The sequence below is a fragment of the Poecilia reticulata genome, chromosome 22 (genome assembly GCF_904066995.2).
Source record: "Poecilia reticulata chromosome 22, P_reticulata-male-v2, whole genome shotgun sequence".
Taxonomy (NCBI): domain Eukaryota; kingdom Metazoa; phylum Chordata; class Actinopteri; order Cyprinodontiformes; family Poeciliidae; genus Poecilia; species Poecilia reticulata.
Genome location: NC_088851.1, coordinates 21,651,652 through 21,674,216, shown reverse-complemented (window position 1 = coordinate 21,674,216; position 22,565 = coordinate 21,651,652). Strand labels below are relative to the sequence as shown.

At 39.5% G+C, this 22,565-nt stretch overlaps 1 protein-coding gene across 4 annotated transcripts; it reads left to right on the top strand.

Annotated features, from left to right (window-relative positions):
* The first annotated feature begins 456 nt into the window (after positions 1–456).
* Positions 457–22,261, top strand: syne3 (spectrin repeat containing, nuclear envelope family member 3). Of its 4 annotated transcripts, none has more exons than XM_008400112.3 (19): positions 465–569; positions 2,067–2,236; positions 2,333–2,490; positions 5,176–5,348; positions 8,211–8,520; positions 8,602–8,757; positions 9,695–10,054; positions 10,513–10,649; positions 13,735–13,909; positions 14,180–14,362; positions 16,457–16,600; positions 16,838–16,972; positions 17,336–17,497; positions 18,394–18,566; positions 18,642–18,837; positions 19,438–19,581; positions 20,405–20,605; positions 21,495–21,545; positions 21,649–22,261. In XM_008400112.3, exons 2-19 carry the CDS (start codon positions 2,209–2,211, stop codon positions 21,829–21,831), a joined length of 3,069 nt encoding a protein of 1,022 aa, XP_008398334.2. In that variant the 5' UTR covers positions 465–569; positions 2,067–2,208; the 3' UTR covers positions 21,832–22,261. The 4 variants fall into 4 exon arrangements, with proteins under 4 accessions (XP_017157988.2, XP_008398334.2, XP_017157987.2 ...); XM_017302498.2 differs by lacking the exon at positions 465–569 and adding an exon at positions 606–1,039; XM_017302499.2 differs by lacking the exon at positions 2,067–2,236 and having other exon boundaries at positions 457–569.
* Positions 22,262–22,565: the final 304 nt, after the last annotated feature.

Below are 22,565 nucleotides of genomic sequence, written 5' to 3'. Positions count from 1 at the left end.
TTCACTAATGTGAAAAAATATTGCATGTTTTCCCAATAAGGTGGAGACCTAATGCAATATAATAGAAACTGTAAACATAAAAAAAGTAAACATAACGGGAGAGGGAGATACATAAATGATTAAATAACATTTCCTCGTTTATTGATTTATGTAACTATCAAAAACTCTAGTTACTGAATATAAACATATAGCTGATTAACCTTTGAGTAGAGTAATAAAACAATCAAAACATTGTTTTGTTTCAGATCATGATGCGTTTGAAATCCTCGGATTCCTCTGTCTACATGTGAATTTAACTTATTTTATTCTTTTATTATTGGAGCAACAATATAAATCTACGTTTCTACATTTTGTTTCAGACTTTTAAACAATACTCTTTTCAACCATCTTTTATTCTGCGGTAAAAAATCCTGTAATATCTGAAAGTTTCCCCTAATTTCCGAGCGGTCAGTGAACGCAGCGCAGAGCTCCACTTCCTGCCAGCAGGAAGTTTCCCGTCCTCGCCGACCCGGACTGTTTTGATAACTCTCTGCAGCCACCGGACAGAGAACCGCTCGGAGCCGGAAGCTGTGAGTGCTTGTGTTTTGTTTAGACCTGTTTACTCGCTGTTTGCTTATTGTTTGTTGACCGAACACAGACAGAGTTCGGGTGGCCGCAGCAGCAGCTGTTCGGTGTGTTCCGGGTCGCTTCATAGATACCAGCGCTCTGTTTCCTGTCAGAGTCTCCGTTACACCTGATCAGCTGAGATCAGAGCTCACCTGTCCGTCAGGCTCAAGTGGATTAACGTCAAAACACACATGACGTCACAGAGCTGCGTCACTCTAACGGGTCGCCACCAAACTATGGTTTCTTGTTGGGCTTCCGGTTCTGTCTGCAGAACGATGAAGGTCAGGATGGCTCTGATCCGTTTCCTGTAGAGTTTCCTGTTTCCTCTGATCTTCTGACAGCTGCTGTGAGTCAGTTCGGACCTTTGGTAACAGAACCGGATGCATCTGCCTGATCCAACTGGACATCAGATTATTCAGATTCATTTTTTTAAGTGAGTTATTATCAGTTATATACAAATAAGGATTAGGATAACTGGGTGTCTTTTTTTTTCTAATGTTAATCTCACAGTTCAGAATTTTGAGAAGTCATAGTTCAGCAGATTAACTTCTGAATTCTAAAATAAAAGTCAGAATTGTAAAATTAAAGTCGATATTCTGAGATTGAAGCCAGAATTTTGAGATTAAAGTTGATATAAGATTGATATTTGAAGTTTGAGATCAATGGCAAGATATCAGAGATTAAAATGCGAATTGTCAGGTAAAAATAGATATTCGGAGATTAAAGTTGGAATTCTGGTATTGACGTAGATATTAAGAGATTTAAATGTGAACTTTGAGATTAAAGGAAAGATATCAGATTAAAATCAGAATTGTCAGGTTAAAGTAGGAATTCTGAGATTGAAGGCAAGATTTCTTAGAAAATATGACATAACGTTTTATTTGTACAGGAGGAAACTTATGCTCATATTTAGGTTTTAAAGCTTTTTAATTAAGGTGAATATTAAGACGTTGTCTTTCATTAGTTTGAGTTAAAGCGTTTGACAGATTTGAATTTAAAGTACGGTGGCTCTGGAGGGACAAACGTCTGTCAATGTGCATTTGATGGATTAAAATGTATTTTTCATTATTTAGAAATGTCTGAAAACTAAAAGAGAAGTTGAGAAGAAATGTTTGTTTTTGTTAGTTTAAAACACATTTCTATCCTGTGATGTTTAACTGTGAGGCAACAACAATAAAAACTGCAGTCGAGTTCAGAAAGATCCAAACTGAGAGTTCTGGTTGTTTTTTTTAGAGCTACAGAACATAAAGTTAAAGCTGGAGTGAAACGGATAAACCATCTGAACCAAATTTAAGTTTATTACTCAGAATTTCTGCAGTCGTGGTGTGAAAGAACCAAGAGGAATGCTGCTGTGGTTGAAATGAGTCATTCAGGAAAACCGCTCTCTCAAAGGAGAAGTCGTTTCGTTGGCTCCTCCCAGCTTCGTGTTTCACTGCAGTTTAACGTTTTTAACGTTCCAGCTGCAGCTCCTGAGGGAACAACGAGTTCCTCCACAGACCTGACAGCCACACAGAGTATTCCTGGGATTTTTGTTTTCACGCTTCAACAAACTGCAGGAGAATTAATGAAGTTTTTACTGGAAAACAACCAAGAAGAAGAAGAATGCAGACCTCTGACTCACAACCTGAAGGTTACACCTTGATGCTTTCACTGGGCTGGGAATTAAACCCGAGACACGGAACAGCTTCATGTTCCTGCTGGTTCTGATTTATTCCTCTTTCTGCAGGCTCTGGTCCGGCCATGACCCAGCAGGAGCAGCAGGAGTTCACCGCCCGCCTGCAGGAGGCCGATGCTTGGATGAAGGGCATCGAGGAGCAGCTGAAGGCTAACGACAACACGGCGGGACCGCGAGATGCCCTGGAGGCCCGACTCAGGGAAACCGAGGTGTGTCAGGTTTTCTTTGATGGGGTTAAGCTGTCTGAATGTAGGATTTAGTCGGATATGTGGCAGGATTTTTAGAAAATCCCCAACCTGCTGTGCACATTTCGCACGTTTCTGCCTGCCATTTGGTTCTCAACTGCTTCCAAAAACAGCCTAGGTGCTGTTAAAAAAAATAAGTTGATGTTTTGTGGTGACTGGAAGATGAGCCATTTCAAAAATCTTTGGAATGTAATGTCACAAACTTAGCAAGCCGAGCTCTCAGGTGAGTGATACCTGCTCTCAGCTTGGTTATCTGCTCCCAGGTGGGCTGCAGCTGCTCTCTAGTCAGCTTAATCTGCTCATAACAGAGGACCAGTTATGAAAAATCACATTTTTTAACTTTCATTTGGGTCTCAACTGCTTTTAAAAGCATCCCAACTATTTAAGTAAAAATAAGTTTTTAGCAATAAGTTAATGTTTTTGGTGTCTGGAAAATGAGCTATTTCAAAAACCTTCAGATTGTTAAGTCACAATCGACGGGCACTACACTGTCAACCTATGATGAGCTCCAGCAAGTTTGGTCAGCTGGTTATACCACTGTACAATGGCTGCTGGAAAAGACAAGTGTTTTGATGTTGACTTACAATCCAGAAACCACTTGCTGCACTCATGTTGGTTGTACAGGAGGTCCTACTAATGCTTTTTAAAGATGTATGGTTGTATAATTGCTAACACGTTTTCAGCCATTTTTACATGCAAGTGCAAACGGTGAGCTTTTAGGGGCGTGGCCTGCAGCAGCTCATTTGCATTTAGAGGTACAGACCCTAAATCAGCTCATTTTGAAAGATTAAAATAGGCAGAACTGAGCAGACTAAAATCTCATGATTTTGTGCAAAAATAATGCCTGTAAACTTGTGGTAACTTGTTCAAGGAAGCACAATAGGTCACATTCAAAGGGAGCAGAGATGCAGTTTGATCTGCTTTAACTGAGAATCTCATCTCTGTTTAAATCTATATTCTTAAAGCAGCCATAAAAACAATCTGACAGCAGGTTGCATGAATGCATGCAGTTTTATGAGCCGCTCCCCGCTGGGTGTTGTCCTAACTGGAGTCAGACTCATTAATTGCATTGCTGCTGCTGCAGAGCTTAAGCTTCCCATGATGAGCTGCTGCTGCAGGCGGTGAATAACCAGCATGGAGATCTGCTCCTGCAGCTGATCACAACATCAATCATCATCTAGTCGCTGCACCTCCTGTTTTCACTTTAAGGCCTCGCCCTCATGAAAACTGCAGTCAGTCAGCTGTTCTGCAGAAGCAGGCGGCAGAACCCGTTTAAAATTCTTTTGGATTTCTGTTTTGATTCTGTTGAAGCTACTAAATCTGAGTACATGTTTTTAATTTAGAGATGTTTTTGTTGTTTCTGAGGAGACCACGGTGTTTTTCTTGTGTTTTTTCCTAAAAGCTATTATTACAAAGAGTTCCTGTTTCTCTATGTTCATCCGACTCACACGGGAATAAAACCGGCTCACTCTGAACCTGCTGCTGCAGAAAGGCTTCCTTTTCTTTACCTTTTAAAGGGATCTTGATAAATAATTTAAATAAGTCTCCAGGCTTCCTGAAGATCTGTCAACATTTTCCTTTAGGCTCTGGCTGCTGTTGCACTGAGTTTCAGTCGTTGCATAAAGTAACGAATCTGAGGAAAAGCATAAAGGGCAAGAATGAATGGTGAAGGCAAATCTCTGCAGTATGTTGTTGTTGTTTAAGTTTGTGTTCTGTTGTGCTCTGATCCATTTTCATCTCAATTTTATTTGGTAGAATCATCAGTTTAATGCCTGATCTTTATTTTACTGCTGTGCTACAAATATCCTCACATGTAGTTGCATCCCTGAATGTTGTTATGCATCACCACTGAGCTTCACTGTAAAACATGGTAGCAAAGTTTGAGGATTATACATTGACCCAGAAATGATTGAGATAAATGAGAATATTGTTGTTTTGAGATTATTTTCAAGTAATATAATGATGACATGATGATGCAAGTACAACCTCTCAAAGATCACTAAACAGTTTTTTTTCCTAGCGAGTAATTAACATTGTAACTGCAAGACATTTTAAATGTATAAAACAAATAAACAAAACTAGTGTTAAAGCAAATAAAATGGATACTTAACAAAACTGCTCTTCAAAAAAAGGTTTAGTTAAGAGTGATGCACCAGACTGAATACTTTTGTCATCAAGTCTCTTTAGTAGAAAGAAGAACTCGAGAAAAACAAACATGCAAATGGAAATGATGAAGATAATTTATCACTAAATGATTAATTATTGCAGTGCAATGCAATAAGCACGCTTATTGCAATTAATTAATGCAATAAGCATTGATTAATTGCTTATTGCAGCAGAGTTAGAGGTTCACATCCAGGATCCATGTGAGCTGAACTTGTTAATCTGATCTCAGGATAAAAGATTTTTTAATCTTAATCAGCTTTAAATATTTTGAAAAATCAGATTTTGATTGTTTTTTCAGGGGTGAATAATCCTGAACATCTGAACAAAGTAATAGGAACATAAAAACAAGAAGGAGGTGTTGTTATGTTTTTTGTGGTTGGTTTTGTGTGATAATATAAGAACTATCTGTTCCTAGAGATAGGAGTCTATCTGTCTATCCAAAGGTGTTTGGACTTTAAAAGTTTTTCTTGTGTGATTTTGTAGAAAATCCACCATTCGTCTCACAATGGTCAGATGATAGTGGACCAGGCGCTGTTGGCTGCAGAGAAGCTTCTGCAGAGCGGCGATGAAGAGCTGAGGAACAGCACCAACGAAAAGCTGAAGGAGCTGAAGAACCAGTGGGACGAGACCAGCACCTACATCGTCCACTGCCACAGGTAACCTTCAGTGCATGTTGGAGGTGAACTTTGTTGCATTTTAGTAGCAGCAAAATCTATAATGATATGTTTATTTGCCTTCTGTTTGGTGTTTAACTATGTATTTCAATAATTGTTTACTTAAAAGATCTTCTAGGGATGAACACTGCATATTAGTTACGGCTCTACATGCTAAACCAACATGTTAATTGCTTATACTTGTCCCTAATGCTTTATTGTTATTATATTATTTATCCTTCCTCTACCATATCAGCAAAAACACTCTCCAGGCTATGAATACCTAATTAACTGCATTGAATCCCCCCCACCCCCCTTCTCTTTAACATTTGGTTATGTTTCTATGCATGTGTTCAATGTTCATCTCTGTTACAATAGGTTGACTTCATGACACACACAGGTTCACTGGATTTATTCTAAGAAAAGAGGAAATCAAGTTGGTGGTTAACATCAGTCTAGCAGCTTCTGCCATTAAATTAAATATAATAAATAACCCTAAACAAGCAATGGCTCCTAATGAGCAGTTGGCAGCAATAAACATAGCAGCAATAAACAATGGAAAAAATTAATAACAATTAAAAACTTACACAAAACACAGCAAAATCACTCATGAAACTCCGTATATGAATACATTTGTCTAAGATATATGTTAGAATATATTTGTAAAGAAAACACAGAGCTAAAGCTAATACATACCACAGTTAACAACAGAAACAGAACTGAAAACACCAATAAATGTCTGGAGAAACAACTTACTGACTAAACAAAACAAATTCAAAGAATAAACAAATTTTGACCAACTTCACATCCATATTATTGTTAAAATAAAACCCTGTTACACATGTTCACTTAATTTTAATTCCTATATGTGATTTGTTTGTCACAATAAAACATACTTGTCCCTATCAAATAAATAAATTAAAGAGGTGTAAAATTTGCACTGGTGCTGCACAGTTTTAGAAAATCTTGAGGTGTATGCCTAGTTTTACATGTTGATATTATGATATAGTCATAATATCACAATATCTCTAACCTTCAGTGTGTTGGAGGAAACCTCTTCTAGCTTTAAAATCTCAGCTAATAGAATATTAATCTTTAGTTCCTCAAACAGTTTTAGAGGAACTGTCAAAGTTCCGAGTGACACATTAATGAAAATAAACATAAAAGAGCAAGGATCACTGAACTCGGCGTTAGCAGAAACATCTGATGTCAGGATTGTTTTCAGATGAATCAAAACGCCTGACACAGAGAAACATTCACCTGTCAGGTGGAATCCATCGACCAATCAGAGAGCAAGCTGCAGCTTCATGATCCTCTCTGATGAAGAGGTCACACTCTGACATAAAAACTGGAATTTAATAAAAGTACACATCAGAGATGAAAACATGCATTAATTTATAGAACTTATTTTTTGTTGTACTTTGCCTGTGGAATAATTTTTCACAGTTGACGTTTATCTGCAGAAGTTTTTGTGAATCGTCTTACAAAATCATTTCCCAGTAAATCGGACCATTGATTCCTGCTTGTTTTCCTGTAAACCTGCTTGTTTTCCTGCAAAATAAAAGAACCGGGTTTATTTTCTCGCTCTGGGAATAAAGGAACAATTTAGAAAGGAGGAAAATGCCAGGAAGACATCATGAGAGGTTGATATCTGCACGGCAGGAAGCATAAATATCTCAGAGGGCTTCGCATGTGAGACAGACAGATAACAAAGAGAGGCGGCTGTTAAAGAGCCTGTAATGTCATGTTGTCAGCATGCAGTCCTGCTAAATGCCAAATCAACTGAGATGTTTTCCAAAATGTCACTTTATCATTTGAGTGAAACAAGGAACTGCATGAACAACATCTGAATTAAATGGCTTTTCAAATCTTAAATTGAAACTAATCTGATCCCAGCTGAGAACAGAGAGGATGGGAGATTTCTGACTCTGATAGGAGGTGCTGGTTATTTTACAAAGTGGAAGTTTAAATGACGTAAAGTAGAGCTGAAGTGACTAATCTGATTAGTCGATTATTAAAATTACCATAAACTAATTTAGTAATAAATTAATTGTGGACTGGAGTAAACAAATTTGGCAGATAGAACAAAATCAGAGCATTAAGAAAGTCAAAACTGTACAAAAATATATACATTTTGCCTTTAATATCAATAAAAAAAACTACCAAAACCCCCATAACTCTTCAAGTGTTAGCTTTAAAATTCTGTAAAAACTAACAAAAAAAAATCTCCTATTAAAGACTGTTAGCTGTCTAATTATTAATCAAATTAACTTTCTATTTAAAAGTTTATTATAAAATAAACTTTTAAAAAGTTTATAATAAAAAATAAACTTATTATAAAATAAACTTTTAAAAACAGTTTATTTTTTAAAAGTTAAAAATAAACTAATTCTAACTTTGAAACATTTTTAGAAATAAAAATGTATATTTTTTTAAAATTAATTTTAAATAAAACAAATATTTATTAAAATGCATTTTTATTACATTTAATTTTAATGAATGTTAGTTTATATAAAATAAATATTTTTATTTTAAATAAACTATTTAACTTTGGACAATTTTTATAAATAAAAATTTATAAATAACATTTTATTTATCTTAAATAAATAAAAAATATTAAAATACATTTTTAATCAAATTAATTTCAATATTATAAAATTTTATTTATTGAAATAAATTAAGAATTTATTTTCTTAAATAAATAAGATTCTTAATTATGTTTTGAATATTTCAATGCATTTCTAAAATAAAGGCTAACATAGTTAAATAAAAATCTTCAGATTTCTTTATCAGAATAATTGATTACCAAAATAATATTTAGTCGCAGCTGTGAAGTAAAGTTTAGCCGCGTCTCTGTCTGTGTAGCCGGATCGAGTGGGTGTGGCTCCACTGGAGCGAGTACCTGAAGGCGTACGAGGAGTTTGAGTTGTGGCTGACGAAGCAGCGCCGCAGCCTGGACCTGGACCTGGAGCTGCAGATGGGCCTGAAGGAGAAGCTGTGGCAGGTGGAGCAGCAGATGGTGATTGTCAGCGACATCAAGAGCCAGGCGGTTCTGCTGGAGAGGCTGCTGGACGAGGCGGCCGCTCTGCACAGCAGAATCGAGGATCCCAGCGTGGACGCAAAGGCCCAGCAGAGGCTGCAGGAGGACTACATGGACGTCCGAGACCGAGCCCAGGTGAGACCCGATTTACCCCGGATCATCCTGACCGGGTCATAGAACACCTCTAGATGTTTCTTATTTCTCCTGTTTGGTTAGGAGCGACTGATGCTGCTGCAGAAGATCAGTGAAGAGCATCACATGTTCCACAGCCACGTCCAGAAGTTCCAGTCCTGGCTGGTGTCTAAAACCAAAGAGCTGACGGAGCTGATGAAGCTGGACGAACCGCCGGAGAGCAAACTGAGAGCATTAAAGGTCAGTCCAACCGCTGCCAGCAGCATGTCAGCGTCTGCTGGCCGGTTCCAGCTCAGCAGAGTGACAGGAATATTTGTTGCAGTTTATTTTTACACCTGTTGTTTTCATCATTTTATTTATTTTACATTGGCTGTTACTCCTAATTGCACTGACTGAACAAAGTTGAGTTGTTTTTTTTCATGTTTGCTGTACTGGTGCAGAGTTGTCAAATAAATTTCTAATTCAGTACATTTATATCTGTGTTTAAAAAAAGAGACATTTTAAGTCAGTTCAGCGATGTTTTTCTATATCATATCGGTATCGGTCTGTATTGGCATCAGAAGTGGAAACAAGTGGATCGGTGCGTCCCTGTTAGACACTGGGTGGTTCTGGAGCACCTGCAGTTTTTCTGCTGCATAAAAGAGTTGATGCATATGTAGGCTTTTTATTTTTAATCACAATAAAATTTCTGCTGACATATTGTTCTTAAAATAAAAAATATGCTAAGTAAGACACAAATGTAAATGTTTTTACCGTCAAGACTTCAGATGATAAGTAAAGTAACATTTATGCATAAACTTTTACTGAAAAGCCCCCAAATTGGCTTTTATCTATTTTGTTAAACTCTGCTAAATATGTCAAGAAAGTAAAACAAAACCTGTTTATAAAACTGAGAATAAATTTGTTAAATCAAGCCTGAAATAATTTGAGAAAGAGAACTAGAACTTTCTTTTAACACAGCAAACATACAAAATCTTTTCAAGTTTGGGATTTCTGATAACCATCATCCATTAGAAATAGATATAACAACATAAATAAATCAATAAATCAGACGTCTTTATTACCTTAATTCATTTAGTTATTTTCTTGGCCTGCGAGTACTTTTGACTTGACGATTTTGGCCCACATGATAAAAAGTTTGGACACCCTTTTTATCTAACGTCTTGCTTTGTCTCAGACTCTGGACGAAAGCGTGGCCACTGAGGAGAAGACGCTGCTGCACATCGAAGGAGTGGCCGACGCCGTCAGGACCAACACGTCTCCGGCGGGAGCCGAGGCCGTGCAGGAGGAGGCCGAGGAGCTGCGGCTGGGCTGGCAGCGGCTGCGGCAGGGTCTCTGTGAGGCCGAGGAGGGGCTGCACTGCAGCTTGGACTCCCACAGTCAGTACGTGACCCGGTGCCAGCGGCTGGGGGAGGATATCGGCCGGATCAGGGAGATGCTGCAAGATCTGGACCAGGAGCTGGTCGACACCCAGGAGTCCAAGAGCTGCACAGAGACGACCGAGGAGCAGATGGAGGGGCAGTGGAGGAAATACTCGGTAGGTTTGCCTCCACGACTTCTTCATATTAAATAAAATTGGTGTCAAATGTTTGTGCTGCAAAACTTTTTGTTTGTGGTGCTCTCATTTTAGAAATACTAATAAATGTCTCCAGAGGGAGTCAAAGGTCATCTGACCTCCAAATAAAAAAAAAATCTAACAAAATGTATATAAATAAATTTTTGTTTAAGTTTGTGCTGCAAACTTCACAAAGTATACACAAAGTATTTTTGTGTATACTTTAAAAAAGTATTTTTAATAACCTCTGAAAATATTTATTAATAGCATTTAAAATGACAGCGGCACAAACAAAACTTTTTCCTGCCGAAACATTTGAAACCAACTTTGTTAGATTCGAAGAAGGTGGTAAGTTTTTGACTGTTGAGGCGGAGATGCTGAAGTGGATGGGATTGTGTGAGATTCAGGAACCTGAAGAGTCTCTCCTATCTGTGTTTCAGGTTGTGAGGAACACTCTGGCAGGTAAAGAGTCTCAGGTGGAGCTGCTGAAGTCTCAGCTGAAGGATCTGTTCAGGTTCTCGGAGGATCCTCGCCACCTCACAGACGGCGTCCTGGCCGTTGTTAAAGAACATCAGAGGTAGGAGCAACCTGCGGTCAAACCTTCAGCTGAGGGGTTTTATCGTAGTTGGTGCGTTTCTGTGATCAAAAATTCCGCCGTTTCCATGGAAACGTGTTTTCTCAGCTGATTTAACTGATCTCATCTGATGAAAGCAGCTGTAAAACATGTTGAAACCATAAAACGTAAATTATTAACAGAAAGGAGAGTAAAATGTATGTAAAGTTGAGCTGCAGCCGATCCATCTCATTCTGTCTGATTATTAGTTACCTCAGTGGATTTGATTTATTGATTATGTATCAGAGCCATGCAGTGAATTGTTCAGAAATGTTAATGAGGATGAATTTACAAATTGTTGGAAGAAAACATGAAAACATGCAAAAAATCAACCCAAAATCTGTAACAGCATACGGAAAAATTGGAAATTGGTCACAAAATTTTCTAAAAATAGGAAATTTCCTAATTTTCTATTTCCTATTACCTGAGAAAAGGTAATATGAAATATTATTTCCTAAAAACTTCTTCATTTTGGGAAATTAGGAAAAGGGAGTTTAAAATAAAGTTTTCTATTTTCAAAAGGGAGTTTTCGGGTTTGATGATCCAGGCTGTTCAAATAAACTCTCAGATTAAACAAATTACAGTATTTTCCGCACCTTCAATGAATGGCCTATTTTAAAACTTTTTTTATATATAAGGCCCATAGAATAGACGCTACAGTTACGGTTGCCACCCGTCCTGTATTGAACCTATACGGGACATGATTTGTTCCGTACTCTACAAATAAAGAAGTGATCCCCAGTGCTTTATATAGTAGTCTTCCCCAGTCGTTGTTTCACTCACGGTGTTGGTGTTGTGATATTGTGCCCAACTGCTTTCTGGGTAACACAGACCAACCGACACGCTGCCGCCGCAGTCTCTGTCTCTCTTCCCCGCCCCCCCGGCTTTAAGTGTACAGGGGCTGGTCCCTTGGTAACCCTAGTCGAAGCACCGCGGATGAATGTCTAAAGCCACTTTGTTGACATGTAGAATGCCAACAAAACAGTCCGACTCGGGTCGGCGAGGAGAGCCTTCTGTGACTGGGCCGGGGCGTGGCTGGACGATGGTCACCCGTCTCCGTTGGCGCACAGCATGTTGGTGGAGAACGTGGTGCTAAAGTGACCTGCAGACGACCTGATTATCAGGTCGGTAGGTAGATAGGTCAGTCAAACTTTATTAACAAACCAGTTTTTTGACAATTAACCCAGCATGCACCGCGCACTTCTTCCACTACGGGCGAAAATGAAGCCGGTGGCTGCTTACCGTAGTTGCTTGACCTGTTGTGGCTCAATATTGGTCCATATATAAGGCGCACCGGATTATAAGGCGCACTGTCGGTTTTTGAGGAAATTGAAGGTTTTTAGGTGCTCCTTATAGTGCGGAAAATACGGTACACAGACAAACTCCCCCTGCTGTCCAAAATAGATGCTACAGAATAAATCTAAACCTCCAAATAAATCTGAGCATTCAAAAAATATGCTGCTGTTAATGAGTGCTGAGTCACTTTCTACAGCTAAAGCAGAAAAATCTGTTAATTTATGCAAGTTACCACAGAAAAACACTTTAAATTTCCTTAGAGTTATGGGTTTTCTTGTGTTTTTGACCAAAACTTGAAAGTCTAAACACAAATATCAACATGCTGTCGATGCAGGTGGTTTATATTCAGTGTTCTTGTTGACCTGTGCTGTCGCATCATTATTATTTCCACAGCTTGCATCATTCACCAGTTGGAGCTCCTCGCCCAAATGAATGGAACAGCTCTAAAAATGACTCTTAGAGCAAATTTCTTCAGGAATGGGAAACTTTCGATTTGAACTTGTTAAAGCTCAGCAAACAGGGGAATCATTCCAGTCGAGTTTTAGCATCTCTAAAGAAACCGAGGACTTTGTGTCATTACAAGCTTCTTACGCTTCTGTTTTTTAGTCCAATTATAATTTAGCTTCCTGTTTAACACATGGAGGCAAATTGAATCCTGCATTGTTTTTAAGAAACACTTTCCCGGTAAAAATTATGCAGCTTTCTCAGGTTTTTCTTTTACATTCTGTTTAATTTTTAATAACATCGCAGTGTGGCAGGAAGCTGAGCTCAGTCCTGCAAGCTGCTGCAACTCCAGTAGATTCAGTTTAACCCCTAATTATTCATACACCTAGCAGGTATAGATTTAAAACTAGCTTATATAAAAAAAAATAGTATCAAAGATTATGAAAAGAGAATAAAATTATATGAAAGACACATCAGTAGACTGAAAAACTACAATACTACCATACTTTTTAAAATCTTTAGTCTATTATCATAGTTGCTGAGCAGCATTTGTTGCACATTTTCAGTTATTTTCATCATTTATATTTATATTCTGGGTTTCTGCAGGTTGAAGATGCTCTCATTATTCATATAACTTAAAGATCTGCATGAATAATTTTGGGCCAAACTAAGTATTATGATGCTCAAAGTGAAATATATAGTTTATTAAACAGGATAAAAACTTTGTCTTTTAGTTAAGTTCACACAGAATTAACTGGAACTGAGAACCAGAGACTTGACGCATGTTCAGTGTTCTGCATCACTAAATCCTGTTTTTCATAATAACACCGTCCTTATTTAGCTTAAAAATCTTTTTTAAATTTGTTGTCAAACACAAACATTTCATTTTCTCGATTCCGCGGCTTCAGTTTGATGTTTTTTTCTGAAATCTGTCGGGTTAAAACAAAGCTGAAGGTTATTGGGGATTAATAAATGAAACACAAGCGCCAAGCTTGTTTTCCGTTCCCATGGAGAAACAGGAAATAACAACTCAGTGTTTGTTTTGATTCTCACCTTGGACAGAAGTTTCAAAAGGTTCATTTTCAGCAGCTAAAACCGAACCGTCTAGATTTGTTTGTTCTGAAAGGAAAGAGAGTTCATGAGTCATGCCGAACTTTCTAAGTGAACTTTAAAGAGGCTCATCCTCTGACTGAACAAAAAGAAATGTATCCCACTGCAGTCTGAAGGTGAAACATCATGTTGAGGTCTCAGAGCTGTCTGTTAAACACTGTGTCCACTGTCTCGTCCTCGTCCCGTCTCTGTGTCTCAGTGTGAAGAGCAGAGCCTCCAGACTTTGTTCGGAGTCGGAGCTGGAGCTGAGGAGTCTCCTCCGGGACCCGCTGCTCAACTTCTTTCAGTGGGCAAACTCCGTCTCTCAGGTGATGGAGGCCTCCAACAACGTCAACGACTTCTCCAACACGGCCATGCTGCTGCAGAAGATCCAGGTATGACACACACACACGCACACACACCCACACGCACGCACACGCACACATACACACACACAGAGAATGAAAATATATAAACTACGTTCAGGAAACGGTTTGAGTTCCTTCATCCGATTCTTTTCCATTGTTATAATATATATTTTTAAATAAAGGTCTTCTTATAATGATTTATATTTGTTTTATGTCTTTAATTATTTAATTTGCCTAGATGAAATTTCCCAAGAGAGCATTAGTGAGGTCATTTCTCTCCTCCGTCGTTTCCTCCAGGGTCTCCTGCAGAACAGCGCTGAGCTGCAGGAGCGTCTGAGTCTGCTGCAGGTGAAAGGAGACCTGCTGGACTCGGTGTTCGGTACTGAGAGTTCTGACGATCTGCAGGGGGAGCTGAGCGCCGCCGTCAGAACCAGAGAGCTGCTGCACAACCAGCTGCTGGAGAGGAAAAACAGGCTGGAGGTACCTGAGCCCACCTGGATGGGAGGGGAGGGGGATGAGTGGGTGACTCGAGTTTTAGTTTTAGTTCTGGCTAAAACTGTTTAAAGTAAAACTTTACTTAAAAAAATAAATAAATTTGTTGCTGAGGCAATAACAGTGTTCAAGAAGGACATCTAGTGGTCCAGAAAATGAACTTGAAATGGTTTATTTATCGTCAGTTTCATTTTATGGCATAAAACATTTAAAACATGCTATATGTCTGAGATGTACAAATCTGAACTAGATTAGTCCACATATATTGGGAAATAACAAATAAAAGTCATTAAATGGAAACCTCCAACTGTGACACACAAAAAACTAAGACGATTCCTCTTCTCTGTTATGCATCTCTGTTGGGAGGAGATGAGTAGAGATGCAGCAATCATCCATCCATCCATCCATTTTCTTACACCCTTGTACCTCAGTGGGGTCGGGAGGGTTGCTGGTGCTGATCTCCAGCTAACGTTCGGGCGAGAGGCGGGGTCACCCTGGACAGGTCGCCAGTCTGTCGCAGGGCAACACAGAGACACACAGGACAAACAACCATGCACACACACACTCACACCTAGGGGCAATTTAGACAGGCCAATTAACCTGACAGTCATGTTTTTGGACTGTGGGAGGAAACCGGAGTACCCGGAGAAAACCCACGCATGCACAGGGAGAACATGCAAACTCCACGCAGAAAGACCAGGGCCGGGAATTGAACCCAGAACCTTCTTGCTGCAAGGCAACAGCTCTACCAACTGCGCCACTGTACAGCCCATGCAGCAATCAATTAACTAAAATTGATCGGAACTGGTAAATGTTCCAATAATCAGCTGTGATCATTCATTCACATGTTTCATCATTCATTCAAAAACATGTTTTTTTCCCCCCGATTCAATAAATGCAACAAAACTAAAAACTCCCATCATTTTGAGCAGAGCTGCCACTGACAGTTTAGTAATTCATTATTTAATTGCCACATTTTTTATTTAAACCTTTTTATACAAAATTAGAAATAAATTAAGAGATGCCATCCATCCATCCATCCATCCATCCATCCATCCATCCATCCATCCATCCATCCATCCATCCATCCATCCATCCATCCATCCATCCATCCATCCATCCATCCATCCATCCATCCATCCATCCATCCATCCATCCATCCATCCATCCATTTTCTTCCGCTTATCCGGGGTCGGGTCGCGGGGGCAGCAGCTTCAGAAGGGAGGCCCAGACTTCCCTCTCCTCAGCCACTTCTTCCAGCTCCTCCGGGGGAATCCCAAGGCGTTCCCAGGCCAGCCGAGAGACATAGTCCCTCCAGCGTGTCCTGGGTCTTCCCCGAGGCCTCCTCCCGGTGGGACGTGCCCGGAACACCTCACCAGGGAGGCGTCCAGGAGGCATCCTTAATGCTTTAATTCATAAATTAAATCTTGCAATTGCTTCATTTCTTGTTGAATTCAGACTCCTGTCCAATAACCTGCAGAAGTAGAAGTTTGATTGTTGCGTCTCCAGAGGTTAAATTTGAGCTGATTGATCTGCTGAAAACATAAAAAATGGATGTGAATGTTTGTATAATGTTCCCTCTTTGCTGCCCTCTTTCTTTAACCTCGGCGTCTAAACTTCCTTCCTCAAACTACACCTGCAGTTTCCCACCGCAGCAGCTCCATCTATCAACTCTCTCCTGCTGCGTTTCAAGGATGGAGCCCTCCTGTCTCTCTGTTGGAAACTCATCCTGTATTCTTTCCTCTGCCTCTGTCAGAGTTGCGTCAGAAAGCTGATGTTTGGTTTTCAGAGCCTGCAGCTCCTGTTTCTCGCAGAGGAAACGGAAGCTCCTCTGATATTTGCTCAGTTCGGGCTCTGCTGCTGCTAACGGAGAGATCTCTGACAGCTCTCCGCTTTCTGATTGAGCAAAGTTTCAGCCGAACTGATTGGGTCGATAATAAACTTAACGATCCAGAAACATGCAGCGACCTGTCTGATGGGTTGAGGAGTTTATCTCCTACTGTCAGTGAACTAAACACGAAACCACTCAACCTGGCAGACAGTTTCTCTCCAACGTGTTCTGATGTTCTCTTTGTCTGTCAGAGTTTAATCTCCAGAACCAAAGACTTTGACGAAGCGTACAAGCAGATTCTCGCCTCGCTGTCGACGTTCAGAGAGCGGCTGCTGGCTGCTGATGCTCTTCAGCCAGACATCCTGGCCAAGAAGAGCCAGCTGGAACAGATGCTGGTGAGTTCAAACAGACTCACTGGAGACGCTTTCATTTCACCGTCGTAAGCAATAGATTAACTGATTGCATAAAAAGTTAAAAGAAGCTCAATCATTTCTATAAGCATCTCTTTTTCTACCAAAAACTGGAATCAAAACTCCTCGTTCTTTTGCTTTGGTCTCAACCAGCCCTGTTTTTGAAGGACAGTTTTGCTCTGAGGTGTGACGTCATCACTGTCCTGGTGTTTCTGGGCTCAGGTTCTGCAGAGGGAGCTGGAGGACGGCAAGGCCCAGCTGACGGTTCTGGAGACGCTGGTTTCCTCCAATCAGAGCAGCCGGACCCAATACGAGAAACTGTGTGCTGATTGGTCCGAGCTTCACCGGAGAGTCACAGTGAGAGAGAGCTTCCTTCCTTCCTTCCTTCCTTCCTTCCTTCCTTCCTTCCTTCCTTCCTTCCTTCCTTCCTTCCTTCCTTCCTTCCTTCCTTCCTTCCTTCCTTCCTTCCTTCCTTCCTTCCTTCCTTCCTTCCTTCCTTCCTTCCTCCCTCCCTCCCTCCCTCCCTCCCTCCCTCCCTCCCTCCCTCCCTCCCTCCCTCCCTTCTTTTGATTTTTTTCCTTTCTATTTTCTTTCCTCCCTTCCTTCTTTCCATCCTTCCATTCAGCCACTCGTCCTTCCTTCTGTTTTTTTCTTTTCCTTTGTTTCTTTCTTTCTGAAAACAGGTGAACAAATCAGATCTGATGCTTCCTTCTTGTCCAGGTCAAAGTTCGGGATTGTGATGACATCGTCTCGGACCATGAGTGTTTCCACGGCGACCTTCTTAACATGGAGAAATGGATTATGGTCATGAGGCAGAAGCTGGATTCATTCTGCAGCCCGACGGGAGGATGGAGTGTGGAGGGGCGCCGACCCGAAGCCCAGGTCAGTTTTCTGATCGGTTCTGAAGGAGAGAGAGAGGCGTTTGTTTCTGAGCTAAACTGATCCCCAGAACCTGAGGGTTCTGACCGGTTTAGTCTGATAACTGGACCTTAAAGGTTTGGTCAGATCCTGCTTTGATCCAGTTCTGTGTTTGGATCTCGGCTGTTCAGCATGGCTCACTTTCTGACCTCTCAGAAACAAAAGTATTTGGTAACCACGGTAACGGCACAGCTACTCCAACCCAACATAATGAACCCTGAGATTTTCTGACATGCAGTTTTTATGATGGAAGAATTAGAGTTAAAGTCCAGCAGTGATGTTTTATAGAGTCTCCAATAATCGGTCAGATATTTTCTTTGAGGCTTCAGCTCAGTTTAACATTTAAACATCTAAATGTTGTAACAGTCAGTCAACGATACTGCGAGTATTATCTCAGATTATTTGAAGTTTTTAAAGGAAAAACAATGTTTTAAAACATAAAATATCTTACACTTGTGAGCATTTTCTCTCCTGGCTGCCTCACAAACTCAATAGTCATGGTTAAATTCAATAAATTAAGAATTAAAAATTAAAAAGTACATTCATTACATGCTATAATACTTATTTTTTCTTGTTTAATTTATTCATGTGTTTTTAATCTCTGTTTTTAAACTCTTACTCTTGATTTTTCTGGAAAGCACTTTAAATTATCTTTAAATTATTGAGCTTGAAATGTGCTATACAAATTAATTTGCTTTGCATTCCCTTACAAATCCAACTCTTGCAATGGGATTTTGAGATTAAAGTCAGAATTATTTTGTTTTTCAGTGTCCTTTTTCCTTTCCTGTAGAAATAACCTCAGCAGGGTGGAGATGGTTCTTCCTGATGAAAACTCCTCTCTCCTCCATGTTTCTCCTCAGAAGCTCCTCGGTGAATTCCCAGAGAAGGAGGTCCACCTGCAGCAGATCGAGGCTCAGGGTGGGAAGGTTCTGAGGAGAACCTCAACGGACGGCCAGGTCCACATTCGGAAGGACATGGAGCGGCTGAGGCAGCGCTGGAACGACCTGTTCACACTGAGCCTGAATCTGAACAGGTAACTGATTCAACCCAAACCCTGGTTCTGATCAGGTTCTGCTCGGCATCAGACTGAGTGTTTATGTTCTGTCAGAATTCAGGGCGGCTCCACTGAGATTCACTCTGGATCAGCAGAGAGCTTTGGACGGTTGGGATCAGAACCAGGCTCAGTAACGCAGGTAGTGGATCCACCTGGTTTCTGTCAGACAGACGGACCCAAACGGAGGGTCACAGGAGGAAGAGAAGGAAACGAGGCGACGGCTTCGTCTTCAGGAGAAGATGATAGCAGGGTAAACATTTTTCTTTTGTCTCTGTCAAATAATATTGGTCTGATTATTCCTCACTGGCTCTATAGAACATTTCAGAACCACTGAGGTTTTCATAATAATGACTTAAAATTCTGGAACAAAAGTTTGAATGTCATTACAAACACAGGGTTATAGACGCACCGATCCACTTTTTTCCCTTCCGATACCAATACAGATATCTGAGGTTTAGTAAATATTCCGATACAGAAAAGACGGTGCTGAATTGACTTAAAGCATTTTATCTCTTTCTTACTTATTTTACATTGGCTGTTATACTCCTATATAAACACATTAAAGTTATGTTTTGATATGTGTTTTAAAAAAAAGTCAGTTTTGTATTGTTTTTCTGTTTCGGATAGTATGGGCCGGTACTGAACCTCGTATATCTGTATCAGTATCGGAAGTGAAAACATCAGTACAGATTTTCTCACCTCTACTGATTTTATTGTTGAGGTTTCAGTGGATTTAATCGGATCTGTTTGGATCATTTTTCCATCTATGACGGAGTTAACGACGCTCCTCTGGCAGAGAACTTGAAGTAGCAGCTCTGGTTCTGACCCAGGTTGTGTTTGGTCGTTGCAGGGCCGCAGAGGACTAAACCAAATAAACTGGAGTGAGTTTGAGGCCTGGCTGTCCAGAGAGAATGAAGTTCTGATGAAGATAACCAGAACCAGTAAGAGTTCCCTCAGTGCCAAGGAGATCCAGACCCGACGGGGAAACCTGCAGGTAACAGGCTGACATGAAGAGAAATCTTTAAAAAGGCTGAAATGTGTCTTAATTAGAACATATCTAATTATGTCAATTATGTATGATCAAATATTGACAACATAATCACATATTGATCATATATTGGTATTGCTAATTATAATTGTTCACATGTTAACATGTTAAACATGTAAGTAGTATTATATTAACATGCTAAAAATGCAATAATATATGTAAAATACAATTTTATTTATTTTTTATGTTTATTTATTCAGTCAGTCATCAAATAATTTGTCACCCATACTTCAAAATATTGCAACTATTTTAAAAGGTGCTAGAAAAGGTGCAGGCAGAAGCACAAGGCTTATATTTATGCCTGCCACTAATGTACCACTTTATACATCATTACAATACATAAATATCTCAAAATATAATTTTTTTCTATGTAAAAATCACTAAACAGAAGCATAAAAGGAAAGAAACCACTACAAAACCAAAACGGCTACAACAAAATTTGAAGTTATTCATCCTTGAAACCATCACATATTTTCTTCCTTATCATTTTTTTTATGAACTTTGCTAAGTTTATGCTTTCATCTTTCCATAATTTAATTCCAACCTCTTTTGTTATCTCAGTTTTTAGCTTGATGTTTTGGAAATGTTCAAACATGTTGCAGCTCATATTTACAGAATCCTAAAGGACATTTCCATTCAGACTCACATTTATACACAGATATAAGTGCTTTGTCCAGGCTGCATGTTATGTTTAGCATTTTTGTAATCATATTAATATGTTAATTATACTCTAATGACTAATGTTATGTAATTAACTCTTCTGCTACAGGCTTTGATATCCAGACTCCCTGAAGGTCAGCAGATGTTTCAGCTGTTGCTCCAGCAGACTCAGAGCCGTCAGGGTGAGGATGAAAGTCTGGAGGACCTCCGGTACCGCTGGACCCTCTACAAGTCCAAGCTGAAGGAAGTGGAGAACAGCCTCATTATGACTAAACCAGGACTCAAGGAGAGAAAGGAACTGGAGCTTATGGTCAGTTCAGTTTATTTATTTATAACTCCAAAACACCTTAAATGTCAGTTTTCACAACAGAACTGTTTATTTAGAATATAAATCAGGTCAAATTCACATCAAATCAATTCAGTTTTGTAGCAAAAAGTAAAACATTTTGTATCTTATGATGCCCAGCAGTGATATTATATTACAATTGTTACTTTTATGTTTTGTTGGTAGAAAGGGCTTCAGCTGTTGGTGCACTGTTTGTGCACCACCAGGGGGCAGTGCAGGCTTACTTCTGCTGCTACAGGGAGGTTTTATTCAGACTTTATTAGTGAAATTTATGAATATGGACATAAAATTTTATCATCATTTTGTGGTACGATTGTGATAATGATAAAAATGACATTAAGAACTATTAATTACTTTGGGTAATTGCATGGCTGCAGTTATGGCCCCGCAAATACAAATACTGCTCATTCCTGTTTATAATACACTTCTCTAGGACACCAGTCACATAAAGAAGTGTGATTTGTATAGTTAAACTGCACACAGTAACTATATTTACATTTTTTTTTTAATTTATTGGTATTTATTGAGATTTTCATGGAACAAACTGTGGAAAAAAGTACTAAAAAAATCAATCTCGACAATAAGTTTTGGGAGTCCTTAGACATCATCAATTTAAATTTTTCTTACAATAAATCAAAAATACCTACCATGATAAGAAATTTAACAAGAAAAAAGATCAAATAAATGCCCACCCCAGTATTGGAGATATTTCCTGTTCTGAACAGTAAACTCCCAGGTTTGCAGTGCAACAGTGAGTCTTCTGCAGACAGTTTGGTCAGAATTGGTTTGTGTTGTTTCTGAGTCATGGAGTCTAGATTAACAATATAATACTTGATGTTCTTTCTCTCTGCAGAGAGGTGCAGAAGATGTAAAGGGGACAATCTCTGAAAGAAGAACAGGAAAGGTAATGTTACCGTGGTAACACCCTCCTATGTTACTTAAACATCTAAACACATCATCTCATCACTGCTTCATGTTGTTCTGCTCCATCTTCTCTATGTTTTCAGAAATGTGGGCTGCTGTACAGGATTTGCCGTTTGGCTCTTCTTTTGTGGCTCCTCTTCCTCGCTCTGCTGCTCCTCGCCTTCCTGCTGCCCCTCATGGACGATGGAAACAGCTGCTCTCTCTCCAACAACTTCGCCCGATCCTTCAACCTCATGCTGCGCTACGACGGGCCTCCTCCCACATGAGAACCAGGACAGTGACCGACCCAAACTCCAACCCGAACTCCACCTTCAGTCAGCATGAAGACTCTGCAGTGTTTTGCTGTTTGCTCTTGATTTTACTTTAATACCAAACTTATCCTGATTCAGCCTGCAGCAGGGTAACTCCATGTCAGGCTGGACACGCCCACCACAGCTCACCTGCCTGCAGGTGATCATGTTAAGATGCCATTTAGTCTGCAGTGCCACCACACTGAGCCCTGATGGGTTCATCCTGTGATTCAGCAGTTCATCACAGTGCGACACATCAGCCATGTGACCCTTTATGTAACATAACATACGATGAAGTTTTAATTCTTTTGTGTTTTATAATATTCTGTACCAGCATAAGGTTTTATGTTTCTCCATTGTTTATTTAACGTTTCTGATTCAGACATGAATAAATATTCAGATCATTTGTTTCTGACTGACTTTTATTGTGATAGCAACCTGAGATGTTCTTTTTCTGTTTCTAAAATTTACCTGTGTACAGTAGGAGAAATATCAGTTTTCTAATCGGTATCATCAGAGTTTCTTCAAGCTATTATTTTCTGAACAAAAATGTAAGACTTTAGCTCATGTCTGCTTCAATAGAGCGCGTGAGAAGAGATTTGATCTGTTTTTGGAGAATATGTTGTTTTAATGTAAATTAATAAAACAAATTAATAAAGTAAATTAATATCACATTTCTATCTAAAACAAAAAATGGACCATGGAGTGTA